This window comes from Protomyctophum bolini, assembly GCF_963924005.1.
Source record: "Protomyctophum bolini genome assembly, chromosome: 13".
NCBI classification, from domain to species: Eukaryota; Metazoa; Chordata; class Actinopteri; order Myctophiformes; family Myctophidae; genus Protomyctophum; species Protomyctophum bolini.
In genome coordinates, this window is record NC_137874.1 from 6,421,299 (window position 1) to 6,434,886 (window position 13,588).

Consider the following 13,588-nt stretch of genomic DNA (forward strand, 5'->3'; position numbering starts at 1 on the left):
TAGGCCTAAATGGGTTAATATCCCTTTACAACTCTTTTCTGAGCTGAAACACATTTCAATGTTATTGTACACTTCATTATGCTACCGTCTGCAACCATATCAATTCTGTTCCATACGACGCCGTAGACGCCACGTTTAAAAACTAAAGAAAAAAAAAGATTGACACTTTTTAAACGTCATTATGCAAGAGATTGTATTGAAATAAAAATCCAAATGTTTGCCAGGTGTGAACCTGTTGGTGGGCACGGAGAACGGTCTGAAGCTACTGGACCGTAGTGGGCAGGGCAAGGTCTACCCGCTCATCAACTCCCGGCGGTTCCAACAGATGGACGTCCTGGAGGGTCTCAACCTGCTCATCACTATTTCAGGTCATTAGACTTGATTTATGGCTTTTCGGAGCACACAGGAACATATCTGATCTACAAAGTGGTACAAAATGTCCCTCCCCCTCTCTCACTGTCCTCAGTTTATCGTCTTTATAAATAAATGTACATAATATGGGCATCTCCGTTCACGCTGTTGCAACACAAGAGGTTCTGTGTTGAGAATGGGCCCGAACTCTACAAGCTCGTGGCGCGCCACCGAGTGGCGCGCCACGAGCTTGTACAGGTCTGCCATTTTTGAAAAATCGACTGACACAGAAACATAGCTTTTTCAGAAAACTGTCAGGATGTAGAAGACATTTTTAGAATCTGATCTCGGGTCAGAATGGGCTAGATACACATGTACACATTAGGTACATGTATGGATATCGGGTGCAGTACGACACGTGTTTTGGTTCCGACGGTCATTAGACCGACAACCTACCCCTAACCTAACTATGGCCATAACCAACCTACCCCTAACCATAACCTTAAACCTACCCCTAACCTAACCATGACCTACCCCTAACCATAACCTTAACCTTAAACCTACCCCTAACCTAACCACGACCTACCCCTAACCATAACCTTAACCCTACCCCTAACCTAACCATGACCTACCCCTAACCATAACCTTAAACCTACCCCTAACCTAACCATGACCTACCCCTAACCTAACCATGACCTACCCCTAACCATAACCTTAACCTTAAACCTACCCCTAACCTAACCACGACCTACCCCTAACCATAACCTTAACCTTAAACCTATCCCTAACCTAGCCATGACCGAAAGCACGGGATCGGTGCATGGTCGAGCGCTAGTCCGAGCGTCATTCCCACATGTCGGAACTAATGCTCCCCGTCGGAATTGAACTGTTTTGTTTGAAAACCTGTAAAAGGGGTATACATACCGGTATATATTTTTATTATTTTAAGTTAACTTAGTTTTTCCAGAATAAGAAAAATAAAAAGAACTAAGAATGTTTTTTTTGTATGGAGAAAAAAAACGACTAATAAACTAAACTAATTGCGTCCGGATCCCTGGATAATTATCCTCAAGTTTGTCTTTTGTCTTGTTGTCCTCTGCCATCGACCTGCTAATGTGTTGTACGTGCATACTACACAGGTAAAAAGAACAAAGTACGTGTGTACTACCTGGCCTGGCTGAGGAACAAGATCCTGCACAATGATCCTGAGGTGGAGAAAAAGCAAGGCTGGACCACTGTGGGAGAGATGGAGGGCTGCGTGCACTACAAAGTGGGTGAGTCCAATCCAGTCCAATCCACTTTGTTTATAAAGGTTGAAACAAAGTGCTGTACACAAAGAAATACTAAAATATCAAAGAAAAACAACAATACATAAACAGGGCAACATAAGGACACAAAGCAGTGGAAGCAGCAACTCTTAACCCATTCAGGCCTGACGTCGAAATTTTAAATAATTCTTCTAAATCCTCCAGTTTTCTGATAGAAATATCTTCACGATTTTTCAAACATAGCAGACCCACAAGCTCGTAGCGCGACACTCGGTGGCGCGCTATGAGCTTGTAGATCTGCGATTTTTCAATAGCTAAATTATAACATAACGTTTAAAACACCAAAAGGGGTTCCCACCTCCTCCAAAATGGGTTCAGTATGTTCAAATGCCAAGGAGTACAAGTGACGTGAAGTGGCGAAAGGGCCTTTCTGTGTGGAGTTTGCATGTTCTCCCCGTGTCCCCCTAGGGTAGGTATACCCTCACAAAAAACATGCAGTAATCCTGGTCTCTAAACTGCCTCCCCCTGGCCAGCCGGGGCGCCTGATGGAGGGGAAAGGAACTGGTTGGAATAACGTGTTCCTTCCACGCGCTATGTCCAACCAGGGAAACTCCCCCCTGTCAGGTGTAAAGGAGCAACTTGGACACTCAGGCATGAAGGAAGCATGAGTTCAAGTCCGTTGCTCTCCCCTTGTCCCCCATATATGGGGACTAGGTTGGTGGAGGGTGTGTAGAACCCAGGATCACATTAGATAATTGACACAGGGGTGAAAAATGGGTTACAAAATCGTGGGATAAAAGAAAGGAGTACAAGTGAGACACAGACAAGGATTGAGAAGCTCTGACATGAGGTGGAAGTTCATTCCACAGTGTGGGTTCTACAACGGACAAATGACCTATCCCCCCCCCCCCCCCCCCCCCCCGGGATTTCAGCGACTGGTCAGTCGACCTCAGGGAGTGATTGGAAAAACATTAGTAATTGTTATGCCCCCCCCTTCCCGCCGCCCACCTCCTCCTCAATGAATTCTCATCAATGTGTTTGCCCCCTTGTTGGCACGGTGAATTATTGATCGTGTGAGTGTCGCATTTCAAATGGCTTTACTTGTTGTCCGTCTAGTGAAATATGAGAGGATAAAGTTCCTGGTGATTGCCATGAAGAACGCAGTGGAAGTGTACGCCTGGGCTCCCAAGCCTTATCACAAATTCATGGCCTTCAAGGTAAGTCCCTCTCCAGTCACTCCTCGTACCTTAACAAGCTGAATTAATTAGTGCCAGTCACGACCGGCACAGAATTAGAGCTCTGTTCATATTCTGCCCTCACGTCGACCACCCATTCTTCTCTCCCCACCACCACCAGTCTTTCGGGGATCTTCCCCACAGGCCTCTGTTGGTTGACCTGACGGTGGAGGAGGGTCAGAGGTTGAAGGTCATCTACGGCTCCAGCGCAGGCTTCCACGCCATCGACGTGGACTCCGGGAACAACTACGACATATACATCCCCGTTCACGTGAGTCTCACCGTTATGGGAACAACTACGACATATACATCCCCGTTCACGTGAGTCTCACCGTTATGGAACAACTACGACATATACATCCCCGTTCACGTGAGTCTCACTGTTATGGGAACAACTACGACATATACATCCCCGTGCACGTGAGTCTCACCGTTATGGGAACAACTACGACATATACATCCCCGTGCACGTGAGTCTCACCGTTATAGGAACAACTACGACATATACATCCCCGTGCACGTGAGTCTCACCGTTATGGGAACAACTACGACATATACATCCCCGTGCACGTGAGTCTCACCGTTATGGTGACGGCCGGCAACCGACTAGATTTGAATAAATGGTGCATTTATATATAGCGCCGTTATCCAAGGAGCTTTACATAGACTGTGCATGGGAGCAATTTACGGAGGGGGGTTCTTGCTCAAGGACACCTCGAACACTAACTCTGGGGGGGGGGGGGGGGAGCCCGGGGTTCGAACATCCGGTCACTCTTACCTCATGAGCCACTGCCACCCCCTCCCCCAATAAACCAGCTCGCCCCTCCTCTCTACTCCCCTTCTCGTAAACAGATCCAGAGCCAAGTGATACCCCACGCCATCGTGTTCCTGCCCAGCTCGGATGGCATGGAGATGCTGCTGTGCTACGAGGACGAGGGCGTCTATGTCAACACCTACGGGCGCATCATTAAAGACGTGGTGCTGCAGTGGGGCGAGATGCCCACCTCTGTCGGTATGGGTTTGAACACACACACACACACACACACACATCTAACCCATTGTAGACGGTCCGATATGTTTGATTGAAGATCAATGTTAACCATGTTACGCGCCTGGCTGGCATCCCTAGGCTATTTTGGGGAAAACAGTTTGGTTATTTGTGCCGTTTTGTTATACGACGTATACATAACGGGGCTTAAGTGGTTGAGAAATTGTAGACATAAACGACACGGTCAAATTCTTCAACTCACCTTTAGCTAAGCCCCGCCCTCTCCCACTTAGACACTCCCACTTGGGCACTTTCCAGCCCCGGGCTCATTCATTCCAATGTAAAAGTCGTGGATTTTACACATTAAATACTGGTTCATTTTTTGGAAACTTGCCTTCAAAATCTCTTCCAAATCCGTCAAAGCGTGCCATATGCACTGGACAAACTTTTTTTTAAGCGATGTTTTATCATATTATTATAGGACAACTATTGGTGGAGAGGTTGTTTGTCTAACCCATATGCTTAGCTGTGATTGGACAATAGCAGTTTGGAGAGGGGCTTAGCTATGGGTCAATTAGTACAACTTTCACAGGTCACTGAGGATTTTACTGTGTCTGTATATATATATTATGAATCTGCAACTATCGTTTACTCTGGGCTGTCGCTGTGCACTGATGTCACCGTGTGTGTGTGTGTGTGTGTGTGCGCGTGCGTGTGTGTGTGTGTGTGTGTTCTGCAGCCCATATCTGCTCCAATCAGATCATGGGCTGGGGCGAAAAGGCCATCGAGATCCGCTCGGTGGAGACGGGACACCTGGACGGGGTCTTCATGCACAAAAGAGCTCAGAGGCTCAAGTTCCTCTGTGAGAGAAACGACAAGGTATAGTAGACACATGCATGCTTAAAACCCATTTAGACCTGAGATCAGATTCATACGAGGTTTTCCACTGGTCTGATGAACCCATTCTGACCTGAGATCAGATTAAAAAAAATGTCAGTCGTTCTTCGATTTTTCAAAAATAGCAGTCCTACAAGCTCGTAGCGCGCCACTCGGTGGCGCGCTATGAGCTTGTAGATCTGTTATTTTTCAATAGCTAAAGCATAACGTGATGCTAAACACCAAAATGGGTTCCCGTTCAGAATGGGTTAAAACCCATTTAGACCTGAGGTCGATTCTACGAATGTTCTTCTAAATCATGGGTTTTCTGAAAAAGCCAATGTTTCTGTCAGTTGTTCAGTTTCTGTCAGTTGTATTATTTTCATGTCGCGGAGGCAAAGATTTGAGTTAGAAACGCTAACGAATATATTCTATATCACGAAGAATATATTAAGATTTGTAAGATTTATACGATTTGTGCCACATTTTCACGATTTTTCCAAAAATAGCAGTGTGCCGCGCTATGAGCTTGTATATCTGCTATTTTTCAACAGCTAAAGTACAACATAATGCTTAAAACACCAAAAGGGGTTCCCGTCCAGAATGCGTTAAGCTTTGAACGCATACTCTATATAGCATTTATATGTTGGATAGCGAGGTGGCTAATTGAACTGGTTTCATGTGCAAAACGGTGGTGACACTGCATGTCTTCTTGTATTTGTGCGACCATGTCCCCTCAGGTGTTCTTTGCGTCCGTGCGGTCTGGAGGCAGCAGTCAAGTCTACTTCATGACCCTGAACAGAAACTGCATCATGAACTGGTGAGATAAACCACCGCTGTCTGGATATGCGCCACGTGGGGAAACCCAGCAATGTGTGGTGAAGAGAGAGAAGTACCCCCCCCCCCTCAAAAATAAAGAAATTCCTGTAAACATGCACACAGATGCGCACGTATTCTCTCGGTTTGCTCTCTGCCTTTCTCTTGCCTGCACATTCCCCTCCGTTTCTGCCCCTCGCCAACATGTACAAAGTAAACGTTTAAAATCCATTCCAGCCTAAACTCCTGAAGACACACTTCATCAATCGGCGTCCTTCTCAGTCCCCCCCCCATAACATTCTCCTAGGAAATTGTCATGAAAAACTACCATTGAGCGTCGTGTCTAACGTCTCCCAATTAATTTGTACTGTATATACTTTCATCTTTTATTTACTTAACTCGGTGGACCTGTGTTCAGTCGTGTGACTGTTTAGTTTCAAGTCGTGGAGTTAAAACATTCCTTTTGTGGCTACCATGTACATTTGGGGGAAGCGTTACCTATCATTATTATTGAGATGGAGCTGTGAATAAACAGCTTTGACTCTTTTTCAGACCTGTTGATAAAGCCTCCGTCCTGTGTGTTGCCATATAGGACAATATGTACTGTACATCATGACACGGTACGATAGTGGTAGAGATGTCCCCGATACTGTATCGGTCTCGGCCCTTTTTTGGTCATATCGGTATCGGCGAATATGCCAGTCTAAAACCACCGAATCCAGACACGGGGGATAAAGGGGTTGACACTATGGCAGGTAAATACAATGTTGGTTGGGGGCATGTGTGGAGTTGGCTTTTGAGTTGCCCCAAACTGCAAGTGCACATTTTGAGTGAGGAGTCTGCTATTATCAACACGAGATAAAAATAAGTACATTTTATTTTATTTTATTATTATAAATATTCTCTGGTGTCGGTATTTGGTATCGGCTCAACACAGAAATTGTGATATCGGGATCGTAAACGAAGAAAGTGTATCGGGACATCCCTAAATAGTGGCCACTGGCCAGCCCCTGGTGAAAAGTTTCCGGGGGACTTTCTGGTATAGAGCTCCACACATAAAGCAGAGGATTCATTAGAAAGTAGTCATGAACTCTGTTAAAAATGTGTAGCCTGTCGCAAATCAGTCATTTTGAGTCATCTGTACTGAGCACAAATCAAATGCCAATAAATATTACTTTCGTGTACAGTACCTTTTATGGCAAATAGTGCGTGGTGCAACCCAACTATAAGGCATTGAATAACCAAACCACCACGATAAAATTGTTTAAGAAAACAAAGCATAATGTCAAATGAATAAAGTGTGACGTTCCATAAAGAATATGCAGTATTGTATGTTCAAAATCAATACTGAGTTCTTTTTTTTGTCCCTTTTTGCTTTTTCACCCCTCTTTTTTGGTGGCTTAGATGAAATCATCGTATGAATCATCTGGCTTGTATCTAAACTTTGTTCTCATATATTTACAAAATACCTACAAAGATTTGATATTTATATGTAGTGTTTTCTGTATTGATATTAGCCTCTTGGCATTCTTTACTGTAATGATCTTGGCGTTATATTGCAATATATATTATAATATATATTCAGTCTTTGTTTGACAAGGAAGAGTTTGTGTGTTCAGTTTCATAAATATTCAGTTTCATAAAAATGTGGTCGTGACGATTGTGATATTATCACCACCTGTTGAGGAACAAACTGGCATCTTGCTTGGAATGGGAACGTGGCGCAGGGTTGAGAATTTAAACCGAGCGAGGATATCGCTGGAATTCTAGTGATTGATGTCCAAAATTCCCAATATTAGGTGGTCAAATCTGTACTGTGTTTTAGTTCTCACGGATTCATTCATCATTCGTATGTATGACTGGAGAGTTGTTGATGACAGAGTTGCTGTAACAATAATGGGATGACGGGGAAATTGAGCCAGTATTAGTAACGGCAAATATCTAATGTTGTAGCTTTGGCTCTGCTGTACTGTAACAAAGGGCAGGACTCGTCACAACAGGCACTTTTTTTAAGACTGGAACATGTGACTTGTTTTGTTTCCTGCCAGTGTTCACAATATTGCTTGCTAATGTGTGTACGATGAGTCCGTTTTGGGACTGATGAAGGGAAAAGCTCAAACACTTTTAACCCATTCTGACCTGAGATCAGATTCATACGAGGTTTCCACTGGACACACACTGGTCTGATGAACCCATTCTGACCTGAGATCAGATTCTAAAAATGTCAGTCGATTTTTCAAAAATAGCAGACCTACAAGCTCGTAGCGCGCCACTCGGTGGCGCGCTATGAGCTTGTAGATCTGCTATTTTTCAATAGCTAAAGCATAACCTAGTGCTAACACCAAAATGGGTTCCCGTTCAGAATGGGTTAATAGGGTGATTTTATTTTATTTTTTAGAAGTCTTAACTTATTGATCACTAACCAAGACTCCTTTCATACTGTACAGACAGTTTGTGTGTTTTTTTAAATGATTACTTCTGCTTTTGTTTGATATACTTTCCAGAAGGTAGGGATAGGCTTAACGTGGGAAGGTACCTGGGAACATGGCAGGTGTAGAACCTGGAACAAAGCTCGTTAGTCAGATTTTGAAGACTCATCACCTCACCAGTATGATGTGGTACTTATAGCACTTTAGCCCGTCTGAGCCACCGACCGTTTTTTTGTTTTTGAGAAATAATTGATTGTAGCTCTTTTTTAATTATATATATATATAAGCAGTGCTGCTCCTGCTTACTACAATAGCATTTATCTACAATATTGTATACAAGGTTGACCCAACGGTTGTAACACATTTTTACTCTTGCTACATGAATATTACAAATGAATGCTAAAAGATTAACATAATGCTGTTTTGAATTTTCACCAAAAAACAACAAAACCTCCATTTTAGAACATTTCTGGACATTGTCAAAGGAACCTTGGTAAAGTCATCAAAAAGGGTAGTCTTCCAAAATTATATATATATATCTCAAATCACAGGATCAATTTTCACTTTTATTTATTCCCTATAGTAATTAATAGTGACTCTGTTTTGTCTGTAAAATATCTGTTTTGTGCCATGATCTACATCTCAAACATACCGTTAACTAAGAATCCACTAGGAGCTCTGGCACTGGCAGTGATGGTCTTGTGGTTGTCATTAGTTCTTAAACCAATCGAATCAGCCAAGTTTACAGTTGTGAAGTAGTGCCTTGGAGTTGGGAAAAGGGGCGAGGTTTTAAGACTGCTCAGTTAGTAGTACCCCCTTTGTGTGTCTTACTTGGAATGCGCGGAGGAAGAAGTGCAACGACGATTACTACCGCCCCCTCTCGTTAAGAACGATGTCCTGTGCCAATTAAGTGCACTTAAATCGAATCCAGAACATCCGTAATGTGGACTTAGACGTCGGTGACATCGTATGGAAACAAACCTTTCAGTTGGCTGGTGGTTACACAAGGAAACGTTTGTGTTAGAATAACTTAACGGCAAGCTGACGGATAAACAAAAAAAAAGAGTATAAGATGGTCCATTTCAATAAGTGTACTATATATTGTGTCCAGTCAAACGTGGCACTCAAACTGAAATTACTACATAGATACATAGATTTTTGACACTGATTTACAGAGAGAAGCCATAAATATTTCATGTTTTTTTTTCGTTTTTTTAGTAATTAGTCATAGTGTACAGATGAAATATAACCTGCTTAACCTATTTAATGCGTTTTATGGTTAGAAGATGGAGGCTCTGGAAAGATACAGAAGATAAATGTTACTCTTCAATGCCATTGAACTCAAGTGGGGGGGAAGTAGCTCATTATATTCTGTAATAACTATTTTATTAAAGGATATGTAAATTAGCCTATATTCAGAAATCAAAATGAATGTACATCTATAAAGACAGATTTGTATTTATATCTAGATTATTTACTCGTATTAATCTAAGCACAATGTATTTTACGGCACAGAGGGCAAAACTATAAGACAGTTGGATTTTCTTTAGGTGTGGCTGTGGTGGACTCATTCGAGCAGTGGTCGGTCGAATACATTGGGTTGTTGTGCTGGAGCAAGTAGTCGGCTGCAACAGTGTGTGTAACTATGTGTTAAATTATTTGGGAAATCATTACCAAGCAAGTTGCTAAAAAAAAGTTGTCTGCTTTACGGTTCTCATGGCTTAATGTTTGGGCTCCCTTTGGTGTCAATGGTCCCACAGAGTCTGCCCGCTCTGTGAAAGGGTTCTCAGGTGGTAAAAAGTGATGAAAAGGCTCATGGCATTGGTCAAGTGATTTGTGGCCTGTGCTTGGGTACTGCCTTCCCTTTGCATTTGTTTACAGTGTCCCAGTAACGCAACAGCAGCACAGAAGAAAAACTGCATTTTCCAGCAAGTTAAGAGAATTTACATTGAGACAGTGGGAAGGAAGTTGACCAGATGGATGACAATTTGAGAATGCAAACCAAACACGTTTGTCTGTGCATTTAGCCTTCCAATTATTTTTAATTGTGCATTTTTGTCATCAGACCGACGTCTGATGACAAAAGCCCGACGGCTTTTTCTAAATTAAAATGAAATGCACCGTGAAACTTGCGTTTATGTTTTGATGTAGATTGGCTCATTACATAATGACCCGTTTCACTATCTCATGGGAAGTCAGTTGGGAAGTTGGTGTGTAGAGGAGTATGAGGTCACATGACATGAGACTGGAAAGTTGAAAGCTTTGCATTTTGATCTTTACTACATGCACTAGACTCAGAACTTGTGTGGCACATTATAAATATTTAAAAACAGACTGTACGTTTAGAACTTACCCAGTACTAATTTCATAAAGCGTCTGAGAAAGAGTTTGATTTGTTTCACCGATTCCCTTAAGGTAGTACTTGAAACATGAATTCGACAAAATTCACACCCTCCCCAATTTTCCTTAGATAACATAACATTTACTTTTGGTCAACTAACACTGCTTTTACAGATGTATCCATGTAAAATGTCCTTCATGTTCATTCGCAATGACATAACCCAAAGTGCTAACCTTCATATTCATTCCCATTGTCTCTCTTGCCTCATATAGACAATCTCTTGTCTGAAGAGTTGTGTGTGTAGTATTGCCAACTTGCATAAATGAGACCTACTGTATGTAGAAATATACTGTATGAGACTATATTATGTCCTGTAAAGTGTAGAGGATCAACATCATAATCTGATGCGTGGACTTTGAAGATTATTTGGTTGGCGGTGGTGATGAACTTGCAATTTCAATTATAGCCTGGTGTTCGCCACTCATTCAAGGTAAACGAATAAAAGTGGTATTTGCAGCTTTCTTCAAAAGTCTGTACTACAAGGTTTAAAAGACACTATTTCGAGCCTCGTTCTCATAAAGATTGTTCATGTGAATTTCACAAATCAAAGGATGGAATTCAATTTTTGGGAAAAAAAACTATTATTCGCGAACGTGTAACCTAAGAAGTGTTTGGCATCGACTAAAGTAATATCAAGTGTGAATGCTTTTGGTAGTATAGTATACTCTATAGTCCGTCTAATCTCCGAGTCTGAATTGGAAAGACGGTATGTAGGAAACGAGCCAACCGACGCAGGGATTTGTAGAATTGCAGATTAGGAGATGAAGAGAGAAAAATATATTTCTCATTCATATTAAAAGCAATATTAGTATTTGAAGTTGAGACTGTGGATGTCCCATCTCAGTGTGGCTTGTAGAAAGTGCTCTTATTATTTCCTTTTTTTTTCTGTGGCCTTTGGCAAACTGAATGTAAGTTGGTCTGTTTGTCTCGTTAAGAGAAATTGTACTGTACTTCTTTAATCAACATTTTAACTTGTACTGCTCAGTCAGCATATCTGTCACTTAACTGTAGAGATGCTAGTTTTGAGGCAGGTTAAACTAAAAAGCTGACTCTTTAGGCAGGATTCGTTTTCAATAGATTTTTGTTTCTTTTAATTAAGCATCTTTGCAATGTTTCTTTACTGTGTGTTTGGGGGTCTTTCAACAAAACATTGTGTTGAACGAATTCTTGTCTTAACAGTTGTTTGAAAAATAAAACATATTGATCATGACTTTGCTTCAATTTCTGTACTTGCCAAAAGTTGTTTGACATTGACAGCGTTATAAAACATGGTTCAACTTTTTATTTAAATAATTAGTAACGCTCAAACTTTATTTGTAACAGATATGTACTAATATTTATTTAAAACTCAATGGCCATACTTTATTCAGCAGAAGCATGCAGAGTAAATGAGTCAGTGTCTTAGCTGTGCAAAAACTTTATCAACTGGACTATTTATTCCTGACATTTTGTGCAATAACTGTTACATTTTCCTAAAACAAGTACTGAAATGCTCAGTGAGCATTGTGTTGAAAGGATGCGTTTTTAAATGATAAGGCAAGTACAGACATCCTTGACAACTACTGGAATTCTGAGAAATCTTGTACCGTCAAACCACAACAGCTGTGAGGAACTACTTTTCATAGGCATGGCTTTCCATCCTCAATTAAAATGTGGGCATAGTGTTACTGTAAGAAATTGTTCAATTTAGATTAGATACTGAAGCTGCATAAATGAGTTCACAAAAGTAAATGGAACCTGTTGGCGTGTCATGTTTGTTTTTATCTACAAACATGAAAGTGGTTTTGAATGTCTGGCATGATTCAATCTGACCCCAAATAAATATTTCATATATGTTGTTGTGAAAGACTCATTGTCTTAATACTTTATGGGTTGGTTGTGAAATAGCCCAAAAGAATGGCACTGCAGCACCCTCTAGTGGCTGTTCTATATGCCCATTAAAATGGATTGATCTGTAATTGTAGAAGGTTCGTTAGTGCAGTGGTAATTACATTTCAGAATCTCACATTCATGGTTACGCTTCCTCAAAGTACCTCAAACTCAATAGCCTGTTTTCACAAAATGCCACATTACTAATCGTCAACCAACCCTCACTTTACTCATTTGTTTTTTTATTTTTTTAAGATTGAGCTTTTTCCAGTAACTAAAACCTAAATTGTGGTTCTTCAATGTGAACAGACGTAGGAGGCAGTTTAGAAAATGTACAGTAATTGATTTGGTTTTGCCATCACACTGTAGACATAATTAAATATTTCACCATGCAGAAAAAGAGTGGCTTTAAAATAACAGCTTTAGAGGGGAAACAGAGAACACTGGCAAGGCTATGTGTATTTATTAATAGTATGTACAGATCTACCATCATAAAGTTGATATATTGACAAAGTCAAAGTATGAATATTGCCCCCCGCCCCCCCTCCCCCAACTTGTCTGATCATAATTTGTATCCCACTCACCTTATGAATCTTTCATTATTAATTTCATCGTTATTCCATTAATCAAAGTGTATCTGAGGCACAGGGAAAACATGAATAAGTGTAAACAAAGAAATGAAAAAGTAATACAACAAAACTTTCACAATTGAAACTTTTATGTGTACTTATGTGTGTGGGTGTACATGGCTATAAAAAAAAAAAAGTTAACTCATTGTGGTGTATGTTTAGTTTTATGTTAGAAGACAAATATTGGATATTTTCCACGGACTGTTATCATAATGGTCCAGTCTGACTGCTCTTGGTGGTCAGTAATCTGTTTAATATTAATGGATCACTTTACATATCCTGTAGCTTTCCTCGTTCCTTCAAACATTAGTTATTGACAAATGTGTAATTAATTACAGAAATTCAGTTTGAAGTGCATTTTGGATTTTTGACAATAACTTCCTCTGCACTGTTATGGAGGAGGTCAGAAAGTGTGAGTGTGTGTGTGTGTGTGTGTGTGTGTGTGTGTGTGTGTGTGTGATCATGTGAATGTACGTAGGCCTATAGCTTGAGAGCTGTAACTGGAAGACTCAAGTCTCAGTTATACTTAACTGCGTGCCAGTGTCGCGCTCAGCAGAGTAATCTAATAAGAGGGTGGCGACACTAGCGTTGACTCCCATTGTAACAATGGAATGCGGAAGTGCTCATTCTGTCTCAATGGGATAGTTCCAATGTTTGGAACTACAGCCCATGCGGCGAGATCAAAGCGTGTCGCCACTCTCTTATACTCCATTGCTCTGGTGCTCA

General features: G+C 41.2%; 1 protein-coding gene across 7 annotated transcripts in view; it reads left to right on the plus strand.

The window, feature by feature from the left end:
- Positions 1-11,574, plus strand: part of mink1 (misshapen-like kinase 1) — a 45,901-nt gene extending 34,327 nt beyond the window's left edge. For all 7 annotated transcript variants that reach the window (XM_080779626.1, XM_080779627.1, XM_080779629.1 and 4 more), the window contains 7 exons: positions 225-368; positions 1,491-1,625; positions 2,736-2,836; positions 2,976-3,125; positions 3,707-3,866; positions 4,582-4,721; positions 5,459-11,574. In XM_080779626.1, the coding sequence (XP_080635752.1) occupies positions 225-368; positions 1,491-1,625; positions 2,736-2,836; positions 2,976-3,125; positions 3,707-3,866; positions 4,582-4,721; positions 5,459-5,542 (914 nt within the window). In that variant the 3' untranslated portion in view covers positions 5,543-11,574. The remainder of the gene's footprint in view (positions 1-224; positions 369-1,490; positions 1,626-2,735; positions 2,837-2,975; positions 3,126-3,706; positions 3,867-4,581; positions 4,722-5,458) is intronic.
- Positions 11,575-13,588: the final 2,014 nt, after the last annotated feature.